Below are 17,831 nucleotides of genomic sequence, written 5' to 3' on the forward strand. Positions count from 1 at the left end.
CTGAAGCATGTGTATTCTAGACAGGGCACACAGCAGCCTCTCATCAAAAAGCAGGCAGTATTCAGCTTGCATTTACTCACTGTGCTCCATCACTCATATACCTTTTATTACTTTATTCTTCTTATAAAGATAAGAAAATCTGAAAAAGGAGCAAAGAAGATCTTATATTTTGACACTGGCTTCTGCTGGGTCACACAACCTATACAGTATTTGGTTTCTGCTTGGGAGCTTTGTTTACCTCTTCGTGCTTACCACCTTGGGCAGTAGAAGAAAGGAGTGTGTGAGGGATGAGATAATGGAAATTTATTTAGCTATTAGAGGGAAAAATTAAGGCAACCTTCATCTTCTTACTGGACTCTAACTTTTGACCCTTCTCTACCACTTCTTACACAGAAATACCCATGTGGTTTTGGTTTTCAGACACTTTTGATGAGCACATCTTTATAAACACTTGTTGCTGTTCTGTTTCTCCAAATTCCTTTGTCTTTACTGCATTACATAATGAGATTTTTCTACTAGCACTAAAGTATTAACTGATTAAAGATTAACTCACCCCCAGGAGAGAGCATCTCAATTAAAAAAATTCCAATCATTGTAGTCACCAAGTCAAACCGCAGCTCTTCAGTGACCAACCCAACTCACCAGCTCCTGTTCCCCTGCTTGCTCCCCAAGCCTCCCATCCACCGCTGCAGGGAGGAAGGCAGGAGCCTTGACAGGGGATGCTCATGTAGGGAGCACCTAAAACTTCCAGTAAGTGACTGAAATGCCTTCCTTGTGACATGCCACGTGAAACATTTGTCAGGTCTGTTTGTTCTGAAAATGTACACAAATATGTGAGTTACCATGTTAGTGTAACATTAAATGTTTACAAACCAGTAGTTAGAAAGGAAAAAGCGCCCTCTTGAAACCACCACCGTCTCTTCTTGTTGATCCAAACGCACCTTAAGATTTGACACTGTAAGGCCTGAAACTCATCCTCGGTTCTCACGGGCTCCTCAGACCAGACAGCCAGGAATACCCCGGGGGAATTACCCTGCTCAGCAGCATCCTCAACTGGTTCAAACCTACTCATGTGCTCTTTAGCAACAAAACCAGCAATTACTACTCCTGTTTTGTCAAAAGCTGCCTACGTAACTTCCACTGAGAGTCAGATAATTCAAAACATACTGGAGCAAAATATGTAGCCTCAAGGAAAGAAAAAAAACTTCAAAAAAAAAATCCCAGAAAGCGGAGCCAAGGGCCGAGCCGGTCCCAGGGCAGCGGCGGCCGCTGTCAGCTCTGCGGAGCCGTGCCCGCTCCTCCAGCCGGGACGCCCGGCTCCAGCGGCTCCTGCCCGCTAGCCTGTTCCTCGAAAGCCGAGAGCCCGCACCGCCCTGCCCGAGCGGGACGTTATGGTCGTACAGCTGGAATTCTGAGGGACCGGGACTCTGCGAGCCGCAGCCCCGCGGCGCAGGACGAGCCCCGGCAGGGCTGGGCACCGGCACCACCCGCGACGCCGGCGCGGCCCCAAGCGGCATCGGGCAGCCCGGGGTACGGGGCCGGGGCGCTCGGCTCCGCGCCGGGGGCACAAGGAGCCGCCTCCCCCGGCAGAGCGGGAGCAGCCCCGGCCCGGGAGGCCACGACAGCGCCCGGAGCCGGGACCGGCCCGCGGGGCTCCCGCCGACCCAGGCCCGCGTCCAGCGCCCGAGGAAGGAGCTGACAGGACGGGGCTCCCGTTCCGGCGGGGAAGGGAGAGCCAGGACAAGGCATGGCGGGGACCGGGGCCCCCTCTCGCCCCTCCCGGCCGCCGCCACCGCCTCGCGCCCCCCCGGGCACCGCCGCCGCTCCCGCCCTCACCTTGGAGCATGGCCTCCAGTTTCTTCCTGTCCACCCGGAATCGCTCCTCGCCCCACTCGGGGCTGTGCAGGGGCCGCGGCGGCCCGGCCGAGTCCTCCTCGGAGCCGGGCGCGGGCGAGTCGGCGCTGCGCTCGCTGTTGGAGCCCGGGTCGGAGAGCGGCTGGGGCAGGTACCCGCTCAGCGGGTCGCACTGCGCCGCCATGGCGCTGCCCGGCGGCCGCCGCCCCGGGCCCCACTCGGCCGCCTCCCCGCGGGACGCTATCTGCCCCCACAGCCGCCCGGCCGGCGCATCCCAGCCGCCGCCGCACCGAGCCCCGGCGCCGCCCGCCTCTGCCCGCGGCTCCCCGCCGAGTGAGCGCGGCCCCGGCCCGGCGGCGTCCGCGGCTCGGCGGCGCCCCCAGCCCGCCCGCAGCCCGCACAGCATCCCCACCTCCATTGGGCCGCCGCCCGCCGGGGAGGGGCCGGGGATATCCCCGGCGGGAGGGGGCAGCGCTGCGGCCCCGGCCGAGGGCGGGGAGGCACGGAGGGAGGGCAGGGGAGGAGAGGGGAGATGCCACCGCCCCCAGCGGCACCGCCCCCGCCTCAGGGCGCTGGGCAGGGGTCTCCGCCAGCCGAGGTCCCCCGGCCAGCTGGGATCGCCCTTTCAGCCGGGATCCCCCCGCATCCGGCGACCCGCCGACCCTGTGCGCGGGTCGGCAGCGACCGTGCGGTGCCGGGCCACACACACAGGACAGGCGGGTGGCGGTCCTGGGTTACCCCGTGCCCGGAGCCGATCCCGAAACGCGCCGCTGTGCGCGGCGGGACCAGCTCGCCGCAGCTTTGCCGCGCGTCCCGGAGTCACTGCGTGGTGCCCTGGCTGGCACATCCCGTCCCGCGGGGGACGAGGGCCTGGCTCCCCGCTCGGACGTTTCGCTGCACGAAGCCTCGTGACGGAGAAGTGCCTCGTGCCGCAGCACAAGAGACTGGGTTATGCGTCCCTCACGTTCCAGCAGAACTGTGTTTATCCACACCCAGAATCCCAGCTGGATGTACACTGGCACAGTTCATACCGCTTTGCAAACAGTTTCAGCCCAGAAGCACGCACTGGTGTAGAGGAAACATCAGCATGAGCTGCCACACTGGCCTGGTGGTTTCTACTGAATCAGAGAAATCCTCTCTGACAAAAAAAGTTACACAGCACTACCTCCAACGAAAGCTTTCTGTTTCAATTAATCACTGTTTTGTGCTGTTTTCCAGTCTGCTAGATAGAAGATGATCCAGCAGCACTGGGTCTGGAATCCCACAAGGTGTCCTACCCTGCAGTACTGCAGACACCTGTTCTCTCCAGAGTTGGAGCATCCATGCATTTATGGTGGCCAAACCAGGTTGCTGGGTGCACTCTGGAAGCCAATACAGAAATTACAGCTGACGTGATGGTGAACTCACCTCATTGGTAACATCAGCTTGAATTGTTACCATGTTAACATTTGTGAGGAGATTTGCTGGTACTCCAGCTAGATGGGACCTGCACTGTGTCCAGTCTCAAAATGCACTCATTTTTACAGAGTACAAGTTTTGCCTAACTGAGTCTTCATGTATTTCCCACTTAGTTCCATGACAGCATGAATTCTACAACACCCATGATTCCAGTTCTACATTACATGCATGGAGTGAGGTATTCTTAGTGGAAACTTCTAGTATTTAATTGTAGTGTTTAATTCTCCTCGTGGTCTCAGCCTCTGTGGATGGTAGCCAGCAGCTTGCATGCAACTCACTGCTCACAAGATCCTCTGATACTTCTCATGGCCCCGGGAAATAAAATGTCTAAAGTCAAAAACGCTAGAACAAAATACGCATGCAGGTCATGAAATCAGTGCAAACTCCCTTTTTCTTAATGTTTTCTTGTAGTGTGATCTCATTTTAGATGTGTGGGGCAGTCTCAGGAAAGACTCAAAGTCTTTTCCTTCCCAGTTGAGAAGTTTACAGTCATTAAGCACCTTTTTTTTTTTTTTTTTTCAGATGGGAAAGTGAGCACTGCCCTTATCAAAACAACTTGAAATTCAGTGAAGTGTGCTGCCTCACCCCAGACTAACACCAGCTGGAGTTGTGTGTCTTCTAGATGCCAGGACCTGTGCATTGCACAATCCAAATATTCACGAGTCATGAGTGTTGACAGCACCAGTTACAATCCACAACAGCTACAGGTGCTTAGCTCCTCTGAGCAAAACAATTATTTGGGTATTTTCCACTCAAAAATTAGTGAGATTTACAGTCAGAGATCCTCAGAGTAGGAAATCCAGGAGGTCCCTTTCCTTGTGTTTTATCCATTCCTGCAATACAACCACAGAAACCTTCTTTCCCATCAATTGGTTGAACCCAGCAGTATTTTTTTTTCAGCAGCCATATAAATAATACAATCAATCAAAGACCCCTTAAATATAATTATGTCCACAGTTTAGTTTTTATTCACTGAAAATAACCCTTTCTTAATGTGCTTTTAGATTAAAAAAAAAGAAGTAAACTCTTTAATTTCCTATTTAAATCCATATAAATGCTTTAAGAAGGATACAGTGATTAGGCATTATTACAGTTAAATTCAGTACTCTACCACTTCAATTGAATAAATGAAATTTTATTTTCCTAGTATATTGCAGGGGAAGAATAAAATGCCTGTTACACAGAAAACTTGAACTAAGTAGAAAAACACATTTTTAATGGCTACATAATATTAAATGTGGATAAAACTGGGGAAATGGGTGGAAGTTGGCAGATACAAGATCAAATGGCTAGAAAGAACATCAGCTGAAGTTGACTTTGGCACATAAAATTTACATTGGCCATTTTTCTGGGGCCAGGAGCTTGATCAAAGACAAGAATAACAGGATCTTTCTCATTTTGGTGTACCATGCAGGGAGCACCGTTGGATGTGTTCAGGTCTGCTTCGGGGCTGCTCCCAATGCATGGAGCTGATGGCTGGGTGTGTCTGCACTCCACGGGCCCAAGAGGTAGAAGTTAAATATAAATGGACCACTAAGACAATGTAATTTATCGTTAATATAGCACAGTCTGTATTGCAGAGCTTGCATTTATTTATTTTTCTTGATCTCAAATTTCTCCACAGCACCACAATGAAGCAAAGTGCTCTTTTCTGCAGTTCCCTAGGTGGGTGCAAAAAGGGCGGTTTGGAAAGCTGCAAAGTGAGTGTGGGGAAGGAGAAGGCGGCACACAGAATCTTTCATCATCTGTAGTATCTAGAAATGCTCTTCTGGAACGAGTGCTAAATTTGGGGGTTGTTATTTGGGAGAGGTTTATTGCTGGTGAAAATTAATGCTGGTGATGTTTTGAAAGGCTTTATTGCATTCACTATTTTACTGAAGTAAGAGCCCATAATATTTTGTCTTTCATGATGTTATGCCATATTCCCCAAGTGAGTCCCATTAACTTAAATTTCTCAGAATAATATAATGTGGCCTACTGTGTTCTAAAGTACTGTGCACTTAAGGCCCACCAGCAAATAAATAAAACATCCTCCACAGCTGTTATAAAAACTTTTCCACCCCTGGAAATTCCCCAGATAAATTCTTTTTCTAACCATAAGGGCAGAGAGATTCTGAAACACCTTTTTAGCTATACTGAATCATGGAACCATAAAAAAAAGATTGAAAGAGATCACAAAAAGTTTATCTCATTCATCTCCTAACTATGCTGAGTTCATTCCTGATAGATATTTGTTTATTCACTCCTTTACAATTTCTAATGATGAGGTCTTCATGACCTATCCAAGAAATTCCTCTGCTTCACTTACCATCAAGAAGTATTTTCTCCCTTTAATAAGTAACTTGAATTATTCTTGCTGCAACTTAAAGCTATTAGTTATTGTCCTGTCCACCATGGACACAATGAATGAATTATATCTTCTTTCTATCAGACTTTGGTGCTTAGGAATACCTTTATCAAGCATTGATTAGTCTTTGAGCGTTACCTTCATTAAGCTAGACACTCCTAAGTCTTTCAGCTGATTCTCAGAGGTCGTATTTCTTGTTGGTCTGCAAGGAACTCTTTCCATAGTAGGCTACATCCTTCTTGAAATACAAGCACAAAACTGGAGTGGGTACCCTGGCCGAGGCCTGACTAGTGCTGGACGGAACTGCATGGGCTTACCAGCTGCCTCACAACCTGTACTCCTGATTATTCATTTTTATGGAGTGCTTATCCTGTCTGCATGGCATTATTGGCTTGTGTTCATGAACTGGAACCCCCAGGTCTTTTTCTGAAAATGCCATCATTCAACAAATGTAGTTTTTTGATGTACGTTTTTGGTGTTGATTACTGTTGCTCAGCATGGTCTCCTGGTCTTGTCCCAAATGAATTTAATCCTTTTTTTTTTTTCTTAAAGATTGTGTTCCTGGGTTTTTGACATCTATTTGCACTAATGTTGTACTTCTGCAGCTTCAGTTTTTATGCCCCTCAGAAGCATATGTCCAGTTGTCTCATAGAATCATCAATGAAACAGAACAGATATGGGCCCAGGATAGAATATCTGTCTATTTTGATACATCCTTCCATCTTAATGGTCACAACATTAAGTCCTGTGTGGGGATGCTTATTACACACTTTTATGTCATTGACAGTTTTTGGTATATTTTATGGGAATGATACAGGAAATAGGATTTAAATTCTGCTGAAGTCCTGAATTATGGCCTCTGCTGCTGCTCCCCTGTCTGTAGACATTGCTGGTTTGCTACAGTAGCACATTAGTCTGGTAGGATTTATTCTTGTCATAGAATATGACACTTGCTGTGTATAACTCTTGTTATTAGATTACCTATTCCAATTACCTGTTCCAATTACTTTTTTTCCTCCAGAATATTTCTGGGAGAAGAAGTTCAACTGACTAGTCTAGAATTTATTGGTTCCTTTCCTGCATTTTTAAAAACAGTCACTATGTTTGACCTTTTTCAGTTTTCTGGTACCTCACCCATCACCAAAGGATTTTAAAGAGAGCCATTAATGCTTGTGAGAATGAGCAGGGAAATAAATACAGCCTTGGTGAACCTGACAGAAAACCATTGAACCTCGGCTTAATAGTCTGACTGAGCACACATGAGGTGTTAACATTTGGTAACATTCAACGTGCTGTACAACCTTGTATGTACACTGTTATTTATTGGAGCCACGCAGTTTTAAACATCTTAATCTCTGGAAGATTTTTCAACAGATGGACTGTGTGAACCTTGTCTCTTCTGAAATGTTAGGAGAATTAGAAACAAATGTACGAGGCTTAGAAGTCCAGGAATTTTCACTCTTGGAAATGGCACGGGCACTTTCTGGCAAGAGTGCAACCTGTCTGTTTTGGCTCTCGGAAGCAAAGTCATAGTTCCCATTCTAAATCTAATTAGAGAACACTACGATGAGAGATTTAAATATTACCAAACAGAAAAAAAATTACTGATATTGCCTAATTTGTAAGGAGAGTAATTAATAAATAAGAGTATGAGTTAGAATTGAAGATGGCACTCTAAAGAACCAGAAAGAATGAGAACAATAATCCCGCACTGGCAATCTCCTTGTCATGTCAGGTAACATCCTGCATTTCTGTCAAAGGAACTGCATTACAAATCTGTAAATAGGGAAGAGTTGGTTTGTAACCTAAATCCTGAATTTGCTAACCATGTTCTTTCCTTAATTAAGAACAAGAAAAGTTGTCTCTCTTCTTGAGAAGCCACCGGAAAAAAGCTCTCCTGGATTAAGAAAAAATACTTCTGTTTTGAAACTCGCCTCTTGCCACTGTAATCTTCACAGGTGATTTTTAGATGTTTTATGTTCTTTCTAGTCCACTCACATAAAGTGTCAAACAGGAAAAAGTGGTTTTATTGAAGGAGAGGGTATCTGAAATAAATTCTGATATAAGTTTGCAATTGAGGGGAGTAAATACTTCAATTTAAATTAAATATATACTGAAGCAGTTTTCCTCTATATTTGTAAACTAATGGAAATAAAATTACAGACAGGTAAAAGTGTTTTCTGGAGTCAGGTTCCAAATGGATCAACCTTCTTTAGTAGAAATATTCTGGTTATTTTTGTTTGTTATTATTGGTATATGTAGTGTACATTCTTCTTAGCATCCTGCATAGCTAAAATGCTGCATTTAACAATGATGCATTGAGAAAAATCTACTCTTCTGTTTGTCTCAGCTGATAAGATTTATTCAATTACTACAGTAGTCTCTCAACTAAATGAAAATCTCCTTTACACTGCACAGGTTCCTTCAGTCACTCAAGGCTTTCATATTGTATAAAATGGCTGAAGTAATTAATGCACTTCCCCTTTGGTAGCTAATAGCTACTGAGGCTAATAGCTGCTGAGATCAGCCTTGGAGTATCTATCAGAAACTGAACAGAAAAATGGGATTTCAGGGTTTCTTGTTTTGTTTTGTTTCTTTCATACAAGTCTAATAACTGACTTCATTACTATAAAATTGTTTGCACTTGGTGAGTCACTATTCTGTAAAAAGCACCTGGATATATTTAGCACTTAGAACATGGTTGCTTTTATTTCTCTCAACTACTCATCCCTGAGCCCTGGGCAGCCCTTCTCCCGCAGTGCCAGGGCTCTGAGTGCTAACAGGCTTGAACTGCCCTGATCAGCCCCACCTGGGCTGGGGTCCCACCCACACCCTCTACCCATGGGCCCAGGAGCTCCATTTAAGCTTGACCCTGAGCTCTTATTCCTGGTTTGAGCTTCTCTGGGTCTCAGCCTTGTGTTGTGTCTCTGCCCTGGTGGGAGGGTGATTCTGCATTGTAGGTAGGTGGTTTTCTGTCCTGTCTCTTGCTCCTGCGTGGGCTCCCTGCATGGCTCTTTCTGGTATGGATATGCTTGTTCCTTTTTTTTTGTGTGTGCTTTCCCCTGCCCAAGGCCTAGCAATACACAGAGGCATATTTGAGCCATTAGAATGCATCAGAAGACTTCATACAATTAAACATAAAGACTTCCTTCCATTTATTCTCTTTAAATGAAGGCATGAAAGGATAGAGTGCTATAGCCATGTTTCTAAAGGCTTGGGAAACAACTGCTCATCTGTGGGGGTTTTATCATAAGAGTCAGAAAACATTGGCCTTAGACCCTCAACAACTGGCACCTTGTGTGGCTTTGAAGAATTTATACTGACAACTGAGCTTGAATGATTTGCATCAGCCAGAAATGTAATTATTTCAACTAAACAGCTAAATCTGCTCAAATAGAGAAATGGTTCTAGCACACAGCAGAATTAAAACCAGGAGTAGAAGAGGCGCATTGGCAGTTCCTGCTATCCTGAAGACTGCAGCCAAACCAGCAAAGATTTAAGGAAATGACTCACAGTACTCACAAGAAAGAAAAATATCATAGTAATGGCAAGGAAAGCTTGGTTAATATAGCTAAACTGTTCAAGTCAAGTTTACTAGCCCACAGAGGCAGAGACAGGAAGCACTGAAATGACTGAATAGCATTCCTAAAACAAGTCTGTAATAGTGTTTTATCAGGTTAGTGACTGTAAATGTCCAAGAACTTCGGTGGACATGTTGGAATGCATTTTGCTCTTGGACATTTTTACACAGACGTGTTGGAGTAAATGATTTTGCACATATAACACACAAAGATTTGATCCAGAGATCTCAGAGCAATGAATGCTCTTTGACAATGCTATGAAGCATGTTCTTCAGTTTGCCTTATAAATACCTGAGTCTCAACATGTAATTTTTAAAGTGTTACTGGGGGAAAAAAAACCCCTGTGCTTTGTTTATTTTTGGGTAAATTTTTTGTACTGCTCTTAAAAATATAAATTACCTCTAAATGCATTTATTAGTAAAGCTACTTATTTAGGAATGCTTGCTATCTTACTGTGTGAATAGGCTACAAAGAGTAAAGAAAAGGCTGATATTCCAGAAGATTCTATGTCAATTTAAAATTCATCTGAGAAACTTATGCCATAATATAATATTTATTTCCAAACCCAAACAGTTATTGTAATGGTGTTTTTCTGGAATAATTGGTGCTGCCCTCAGCACAATCTCCAGTGGCTCAGGATAGCAGGGCTGCCTGACTGCCTTTCTTTTTCCTTTTTCTGAAAAAACAGTCAGCTGATGACAGGATGGAGGTAGTGGGCACATGATAGTACGCAGTTGTGAATGGATTTTATTGAGAACATGATCACATTAAGTGGTCAGTTACTGTAGCAGTTGTACAGGGGAGAGTGTTACCTTCTATGGTTCAGTCTTTCTGCAAAGCTGTGAACAACATTGGGATTAAAATTTTCTTTTTTGACAAGTAACTGGCTGGGACTACCAGTCACAAGTCCCCATAGGTATAAGGGCTAAAGGTGTCTTTATCACTTATAAAGTAGTGCAAGTAACTTTGTAAATGCACTGTGATGTGTACAGCTTGCCTATACTCTGAGTGCCATACTGTTTCAGCTGGTGCAGCCACCAGAGCAGTTTCAGACATGCAGGTATGTCTTCTATAGCAATCTGAGAGGCTTGGGTGGCTTCAAGGTATGTGGCTTGCTGCACTCTGTCACAAATGCCAAAGTATGGAGCAATATTGTCCTTCTCTGGAAGCATACTGCACTCCTGTATGTGGTTCTAACATGCAGCTCTGCAGGGAAATGCAGAAAAATCTAATAGTTTTCCTTTTCTGTCCTAGTGTGTGCACTTTAACTGAGATGAATAACTAACTTGACTTGGTTAACCCTAGGGGAAGGCCTTTTAATTATTAACTTAAATAGTTCTGGGAGTTTTGCACATTTTGCTCTAAGAATGTTTTGCATTTTATGCTGAAATAGGCCGAGTGTGTCTTATCTGACTCTGTCAGGATATTTAAAATAAATCTTTTGACTCCAGTACAAAGCCACTGACTGAGACCATTGAACTAAATCAATCCAAACAGGTGCAGCAGGGATTTCAGCTGACAAGAGCAGTGCCCTTCCATACAGCCATCATGCCTGAGAAGGAGCTGCTGGAGTTAGGGAAGGGCATTGCTATTTTTGCAGGAGATGTAAGAGCAGGGAGATGAGGACTCTCAGTTATGAGATGAAATATTGTGGTCCAAGGGCTTTTGTACAGGTGCTGTGCTCCAAATGAAACTCACTTGACTAATCAGTATCCTTCCTGAACCTGTTTTGTGTAACAAACTGGACAGTGCTGGGGTGGCAAATGGGATATAGGACTTGAGGTGAGAAGATGAGAAGTATGTGATCTTTGTATATTGAAAAATACCGAAAAATACCCTGTAACAGACAATCCTTCCCCAGTGGATGAACAGCTCCTGCAGTGGTGCTGAACACTGATGTAGAGAACAGACTTCTTGAATGTTCTTGCAGAGTATGGTGGCCTAGAGACACCTGCAATATCCTGTCCTTCAGCAGGTAAGGGAGAGCAGGCTTCAGATCCCTGGGGATAGGCAGCCTGTGGTACCACAGCATCAGTGTTTGGCTAATACCACAAAAACCACGGACACAACTGCTCTGAAATGGCTCAAGCTGACTGGTTGTGTATGCCTACCTTGATTAAGGTAGCAGGATGGTTGTAGACAGTGTATGAGATGATAGAGAGGCCATTGTTCACTTTGGTGCTTAAGCCTGGTTTCATGTGTACAAACAGGTTGACCAAAATCAATAGGCTTAATTGTGTGACTGAAGCCATGTGTCTGCTTAATTGTTGCTGGAAGGGTATATTTCCAACTGTGGTATGTAAAACAATGCACATTAGGAGGAAAGCATAATCCCCAACAATATAGCATGAGAAGGAGATAAAAATTTGTATTTGACTGTTACACACAAGCCTGAGAGAGACAGTCTGACAAATGGAACATAACATGCAGTGGGCAATAATGTTTTGGAAGGTGGATTGTTGCTGACTTAAAATTAGGTGTTTTAACTGGGGTGACAGATTTTGAATACTTTTCCCACAGTTTACTAGGAAAAAGTTGCATTAGGACACTTAGGAAAACCTATTGGCTACTAATATGTATTCTGTTTTTGAGGCAGCATTGCCAGTTAGATGCTACTACCATTCTGGTGAAAACTCACCTTTTTCTGTCATGGAGCTGATAAAACAATAGCTAATCATTGAAAAGCTTCCATGTGCTCACACCAGGTTAAGTTTCACAGGCAGCATTCCTGGGTCTTAGAAATGAGCTGCTGTGGCACTGTGATTCCTGATCTATGAGAAAATGTTTTCTTTGGTTTTACAGGTGGGTTAATATTGGAAATGCCTATGAACAGTGCCAGGTATTATTTGCTATGATAAGGAACAACCGTTTAGTTTTAATCTTGTGCTTGGGAGAAAGACATCAGTCATGTACACTCAGCATGGAGAGAGCAAATTTCAGAGTGACTTTTTGGTTTTTTGGCTCTTCATACTGTAGTTAGAGAAATGTAGGCAGGTCCAAAATGTGATTCTTCACCTCTTGTTTTCTTTCTTATGATGCATTAATTAGATCAGGGTTGTTTTTTTTAAAAAAATGCCTGTTTTTTATGCTTGTAGCTCAGGTACTAGTCTTAAAGACAGTATAATAAAGGAAGACTTTGTTAAATTGGTGATTTTTCAGTTTCATGCAAGTGAAACATGAACTGTTAGGAAAAGATTGCATTTCTAGACTCTTAAACATCTTTTGCACATGCAGTTATTTTAATGTTTAGTCTGTTCTAAGTATTGGGGGATCACTTTCCATGGGTTTTGCTTACTTTGGTTGGAATGGACCAGTCTCCGTCATGATCGGCTTGTCTGGCTGGAAATCATGAGGAAGAGGAGGAGGTTCTCAGGCTTTGCAAGGCTTTTTACTCTCCCTTCACCAGTGGCATGATTTCTTTCAGGCTTTTTGCTCAGCCAGTGGCCTTTAGGGGTTCTCCAGCAGCCTCTACTCAGGCTGTACTCCCCCTAGAGCAAGCCAGAGGTCTGTAGTGTAGTGAATGAAATCTGCTCTGGATTGAGCAACTAAACCCAAGAGGACCCAGGGCTGAGGCTGACCAAAAGGAAAGCATTCCAGTTATTGGCTTGCCTATGGATAATTGGCATTTTGTATGTTTTACTGCCACACACGTCATAAACCTTGAACATTTGCAGTTGCTGGAAGCTAAATAATAAAGGACCTGAGCAGTGGCTTTCAACATGGTGAATTCAAACATAAATGCACCATGAAATGACCTGTGGATGTTCGTCTTCCTTGCAAGATGTGTGATTAAAACAAAAATTAACCCAGAAACATTCTTAACTTAGTGAAGTACATGCTGACAGTGACCTGGATTGACACACTGACTCAGTGCAGTGGGAATAATCCCTGAGAGTTTTTATGGCTTTTAAGATGATGTAATAAATTTTAATACAAATATGAAATATTGTTTGGTGTATGAATGGGTTCCTCATGTTTTTTTCCTTAGAGGTTTTGAGTTCTGGTCCATTGTGAAGATATCTTTGCTTTTCCATCTTGCTGTGAAGTAGAATGGCTGGAGATTCTTTGGTTCAGGCATGGTATGAAAGCACATTGTGTCCACAGGGTTTGGGGCTAAGGACTCCTGTGAGTAAGAGCATGGCACTGGACTCATTTGCTTAATCAGATGTATCAGAAACATGCATAATGCACCAGTGTCCTGGTGTTTATCCAGCCAGATGAGGATGTTGTCTTAAAAAGCAATCTGCAGTTAATATTTTTTTAAAAAAATTGTCAACTATTTGGTATATTTTTGTTTTCTTACGTAAGGAAGATGTATTTCTTTTCCTCTCTGATAAATGAAATAAGCTGTTGCAGGAGTTTTCTGTAGTGCTGGAAAGTAAATGTACCTCTAATAGTTTATGGTGGCTCGAAATCAGCGTTGGTAGAATGCCTAAAAATTCCTGCTTCCTGTTGAAAGTACATTCAGCACACTGGGACACATTTGTCTGGATGTGATCTGTGGGTCTACTTTTTTTATTTACACTAAATTTGCAGTGATTCCTGTTATTTCAAACCACATACACCCACACAGCTATGGTTACTTGGAATCTGTCTTGACTGGAATATATCAGGAGTAATTGGGTTGGTATGCCATCTTTTGTTGATAATTGGAAACTCTTGGATCTGACACAAGAAGTTAACAAATTCCCTGTACTTAGCCATATGCTTTAGAAGTTCTTGCAACAGCAATTTTCAGGTCATTTGTCTGGCTAGAACTTGAGAAGAAACATATGGCTACTGCTTATGTCCTGCCTTATTATTCTTAAGAGTATTATTTCATAAACAGAAAAGAGCTCATTAGCTGGTAAATTATTCATAGACATTGCTGGAATTGCACCAGATATGCACAGAGACTCTTAAAAGGGTCTTTTTTAACAGCCCACATTTGGAGTTGTCTGGGCAGAGATATATTTTTCTTTTCAGTAAGACAAATAAAACCCTACAAAGCTGTTCATCTCAGTTAAATCCAACTGTATGGCAATTTCATGTTAAATACTTCTCATGTGTGATTAAGAATAAAAATCACCTGCTAATAAATCATGGCTGTAGCTGTAACTTGCATTCTGATGAACTGTGTATCACTTATAGTAAGTAATTAAAGAGCTCATATGCATAGCAAAGAGGACTATTTTTTAATTACGTGATTACATCTGCTTAAGACCATCCCAGTTCCAATGGTCCTTCCTGCTATTGTTCAAATATTCTCTGGTGCCACCTAATGGTAAAATGCTCCCGTTGCTCTGGAGTGAGAATAAACAGTGGATGCCCACCACATTTATTGCTGCACTTAGGCCATTGGGATCAGTTCGGTGGCCTGAATATGTATATAATAAAAAACGGCTCCTGACCCTAATTGCTTCCAGTCAAAACATTTCACTGTTCAAGGAAAAAGTACAGTAAACTCTATAGTCCTTCCTTTAACTGTTCTAACTGAACTGTTTTTTAAAGGGTTTGGACACAAGCCTTAACCAAACCAACCAGAACTTAAATCAAAGCTGTGTTCTGACAGTGACCCATAATTTCCTAAAAGCCAAATGCTGTTCACCCTTATTCTACTGGGAGTACAACATTCAGATTTGTGATATAGCTTTGTGTTTATTTTTTTTCTGTATTCTTGCCATAATGCTGCAATTTCCTTGAAATGGAGAAGTGCCTCTTTGGATGTGGGAAAAGCAGTAAGATGGATGTGAATAGTACCCCTCATTCTCACCCTTTCCATAGCACCCCTGAGTGTTTCAGAGCACTGTGCTCTCTGCATACCTCACAGGGCAGGCAGGGTGCTGAAAGCCAGTCTCTTTACCTGCCCAAAGTCATACTTAAGAGACATGGATCTGGCTCCTTCCAGACTGCAGGCTGTAGGTAGTTCTTTCTTAGTTTCCCTTTTAGGATTTGGTCTTTCCATTATTTTTTTGCTTCCATTTGCCTACCTTTAGATATGCTCTAGCAGTGGGAAGTGAGTGTGCTTACAGTTTTACCTTTGGATGTCACTGGGGCCTTGCTATGACAATATACATTCTTTTCTTGGAGTAGGTGGGGAACTGTTCTGTTAGGGAAGAAAAAGCATCTTCCTGCTCTAAATAAAGCAAAAATGCATGTGGCTATTTAGCTCAGTTGGTTTGAGCCTGGTGCTAATAGTGCCAAGGCTGTGGGTTCAATCTCTGTATGGGCCAGTCACTTGAGGGTTGGACTTGATGGTGGATGATCCATGTGGGTCCTTTCCGACTCAGAATATTCTGTGATACTTTATCTCAAGTCAGTAGGGAAAGAAACTGGAGTGAGGCAATAATAGATGTAATTCTATGATTCTTATAAGAAGCTGGTGGGAGAGACAATGTAGCCAAAGGATGTTGCAAAAGAACTACTTAAATGAACTATTTCACAATCCTCTGGAAAAGAATGTTTGGTATGTTTTGACGGATCAATTCTGCTATTACACATTTTCTGAATACCTGGTTAAGATGGAATTAATAGAGTTGAGGCAAATAAACAGCAATACCCTAGAGACAAGGAACAGTTTTATCCAAATAGCTGAAATATTAGGTTTGCTGCCAATTTCTGAGACTCAAAAGGCTATTGAATAATGTAATTGTCATTTATTCTAGTCAGAACTGACTGTGCCCAACACAATGTGAGCTGCAGATTTCCCCTCTAATGTCCTGTTCAGAACCAGACTTAGTTTTTTCATGTTCTGAATCACCTTTCAATGCCATTGTTGAGTCCTTTCTTCAAGAACAGCCACCCTTGCAAACAAAAGCCATTTGCATGAGTGGGAGTTCTGATATCGCTTTTAGAGAAGTTTCATTTCAAAGTGAATTGTCCTGCTGCTTAGCTATAGAATAGCTGTATTTTGGAGCTGGAATTGGCTGCTTTTTGTGGGTAATTATATTCTCTTTTGAATAAGAGGAGGAATAAAAATAAAACACCTTTCTTCTTTCTTCTGGGTATTCTAGAAAGTAATGCTATTGTGCATTAGTACATGTGAATAGCATGGATAAAGTAGTCACTATTTTTCTCTTTGCATAAACATGACTAGGGAGGAAAATATTGTGGGCCAAATTGTTTGCAGATGTAACTGTTGTGGTTTCATTGAGTTACAGGCAGATTTGAAAAGATTTTGTCCCAACAGGAGATAATATGTGCAAAGCAATGCTGATGGTGTGGCCAATTTGTGGGTTCTCAGTCTGAGCTGAGAAACTGGCACTCTGCTTTTGAAATCTGGCTTTGAGGACTGTACCATGTTACAAAACCAGAGGGTTTGGCCCACATATGAAACTGCCTGAATAGAAATATTTGCCTTTTTTTTTGGCCAACCCAATAATAAAATTGTGTTTCCTTCCTTGAGTTGTAGATAAAGAAAAGAATCCCTCTCTGTGTGTGGATGGCTCTTGTCCTCAAAGGCACTTGTCACTGACTGTAGTGCTTAATACTTACTCCCTCTTTGACTGGGATTCTTCTATAGGGAAAAAAGGCCAAAGAATTCAAGTTAAAACTTTCCACCATGTACAGAAAACATCTTAATCCTTCCTGGTTGTCATTGTAAGCAAACTGTTCTTGCTTTCAGGATCTCTCTTGAACTGCAATTCACGAGCCCCAGTCATGAGTAACTGTCAACTCCAAATGCTTAAAAATCATGAAACTGGCCCAAGTCATGACAGAGATACTAAGTCAAGTAGCTCATGCTTATGATCACTTTCTATGAATCAGGAATGGAGAAAGGGAAGAAGGAATTAACTCCCTAATTATGGGGGTTTAGTGGGTGAAACCTCAGGACATGAAGGCTTGTCAGCACTGCAGTGAATAGCAATAGCTCTGTTCTAACTCTGGTTATGTTTGCAGCCTTGGGTGAGACAGCTCATGCCCTAAGCTCAGAGTGCAGATGCATTTAATCTCTTTAAAGCCATCACCTGCCTCCACAAAAAGTGTGGGACCCAGCACTGGTACTTCCTGTCTTTAAGGTGGAAGTTTTCCTTAACACTAGTACCCCCTCAGCTGTGCTGGGTAGCACCTCTTTGGGTGTTGCTGGGCTGATTTTGAACTATATGTCCCAGAGGAAAATGAAAAGCAGGCCAGCTAGACTTTGGCTAAATGTAGAGTCCCTGTTTTGTTTTTGTGGTGTTTTTCATGTAGCAGATATGTCAGATGTGAGATCCAGGTCTAACAGCACATTACCTTGACAGTGGGCTGTGTGTGGTTATTTCCAGAGGCCTCTAAAGGAGACTCAGATTGAGTATTTCCTTAGGATCATAGTCTTGGGACAGACAACACACTGCATGCTGAGTTCTCCTATGAGTCACAGGCTACAGGAATACTAGGGGCTTAGTGGGTTTATATGCTGGCAGAGAGCTCTGGAGACAGAAGTTAATCAGTAGTGAAGCTCAATCAAATATAATCTTCTTGCTGCTGGAAAGAGAATGAAAAAATTGCTGGTGTCAGTTACCACTGTGGTGCTGGTGCCTGGAAAATGCTGCGGGAAGGGCCAGGACAGATGTATCCCACTGGCAGCCCTTATCAGGGCTCCTGCAGAGCCCTTCTGAGAATGAATGTCATTC

The 17,831-nt window shown here is 43.3% G+C and overlaps 2 protein-coding genes across 12 annotated transcripts in view; one reads left to right on the forward strand and one right to left on the reverse strand.

The window, feature by feature from the left end:
• Window positions 1–2,181, reverse strand: part of BICC1 (BicC family RNA binding protein 1) — a 91,923-nt gene extending 89,742 nt beyond the window's left edge. Inside the window, exon 1 of the mRNA XM_069019114.1 lies at window positions 1,837–2,181. Coding sequence (XP_068875215.1) covers window positions 1,837–2,038 — 202 coding nt within the window. The 5' untranslated portion in view covers window positions 2,039–2,181. The remainder of the gene's footprint in view (window positions 1–1,836) is intronic.
• Window positions 2,182–8,421: 6,240 nt separating this feature from the next.
• Window positions 8,422–17,831, forward strand: part of CCSER2 (coiled-coil serine rich protein 2) — a 142,030-nt gene continuing 132,620 nt past the window's right edge. For 3 of the 11 annotated variants that reach the window (XR_011151644.1, XR_011151642.1, XR_011151643.1), the window contains exon 1: window positions 8,463–8,619. The gene's annotated coding sequence lies outside the window, so the exon portion shown is untranslated. Of the gene's footprint in view, window positions 8,620–17,831 lie in introns of all 11 variants that reach the window. The other 8 variants (XM_069019118.1, XR_011151648.1, XR_011151650.1 and 5 more) reach the window with 8 other exon arrangements.

This window comes from Aphelocoma coerulescens, chromosome 6, assembly GCF_041296385.1.
Source record: "Aphelocoma coerulescens isolate FSJ_1873_10779 chromosome 6, UR_Acoe_1.0, whole genome shotgun sequence".
NCBI classification, from domain to species: domain Eukaryota; kingdom Metazoa; phylum Chordata; class Aves; order Passeriformes; family Corvidae; genus Aphelocoma; species Aphelocoma coerulescens.